The sequence below is a fragment of the Macrobrachium nipponense genome, chromosome 41, assembly GCF_015104395.2.
Source record: "Macrobrachium nipponense isolate FS-2020 chromosome 41, ASM1510439v2, whole genome shotgun sequence".
Classification (NCBI taxonomy): domain Eukaryota; kingdom Metazoa; phylum Arthropoda; class Malacostraca; order Decapoda; family Palaemonidae; genus Macrobrachium; species Macrobrachium nipponense.
In genome coordinates, this window is record NC_061102.1 from 21,083,329 (window position 1) to 21,084,226 (window position 898).

At 31.5% G+C, this 898-nt stretch overlaps 1 protein-coding gene across 1 annotated transcript in view; it reads left to right on the forward strand.

Annotated features, from left to right (window-relative positions):
* Window positions 1-470: 470 nt before the first annotated feature.
* LOC135212793 (membrane-associated protein Hem-like) overlaps window positions 471-898 on the forward strand; it is a 38,188-nt gene continuing 37,760 nt past the window's right edge. The window contains exons 1-2 of the mRNA XM_064246565.1: window positions 471-503; window positions 634-767. Coding sequence (XP_064102635.1) covers window positions 471-503; window positions 634-767 — 167 coding nt within the window. The remainder of the gene's footprint in view (window positions 504-633; window positions 768-898) is intronic.

The following is an 898-nucleotide window of genomic DNA, read 5'->3' on the forward strand; positions in this document are numbered from 1 at the left end:
TTTCAATGCATGTACTCTATGTACTCTACATGATAGCATTTAACTTGTTAATTCCCAATGTTTTCCTTATCTGAAAAAAGAAAATGGGACAGCTTCAATATGGTATTGTATGAGAGAAAATGGCTGTGACTGAATGTAGGGGGAACTTAAGTTTAGTTTTAACACGTAGCTTTAAACAATATATTTTTAAGGGTAATGTTGTAAGAATGATTTTGAAATTACATTGAAGGGTTTTAGGATGATAGCTTAAGGTATATTTGGTGTTTGAAACACTAAGATAGGCAGTTATAAGCATTTTTAGAGGGGGGTCTGTGGTATTTGAACAATTTAAATTTCCAGTTATAAGCATTTTTTAAGGCAGGTTATACCATACCATGGATTTTTGGTATATGCAAATTATTGTGGTTCCCATGATTATGGGGGACAGTACTGTATATAGATATATTAAGTTTTACTTCCTTTTTTGAAAAATGAGGTTTGGGTTGAATTATAATAGCTTGAATGTAAGAGAAGTTTCTTAAATGAATTATATGCTTTGGAACCTTTATAAAGCAATTCTCTTAACTGACACTCAAGAAATTATTTTGATATATATTACCTGTACCACACAGTAGTATACTTTTCTAATCTCAGTGTATAAATTTTCATGACAGGGATGAAGTTCTGCATCCTCATTCTTATATTCAGTCATTCTTGGAAACCAAAAAGGAGCTTAGTAAACGTACTTCTGATGTCAAGGAAAGTCACTCTCAGGCTGTTGCAAATGCGTAAGTAGTCCTGGTGTTGATTTATGGTGAAAGGACATTTTTTTAAACATCTGTTGTTTTTATAGTTTAGCCTCATTTTATCATAAGTGTTGTTTATATGATAGGATATCTTTGGTTTCTTTTTGAAGTTC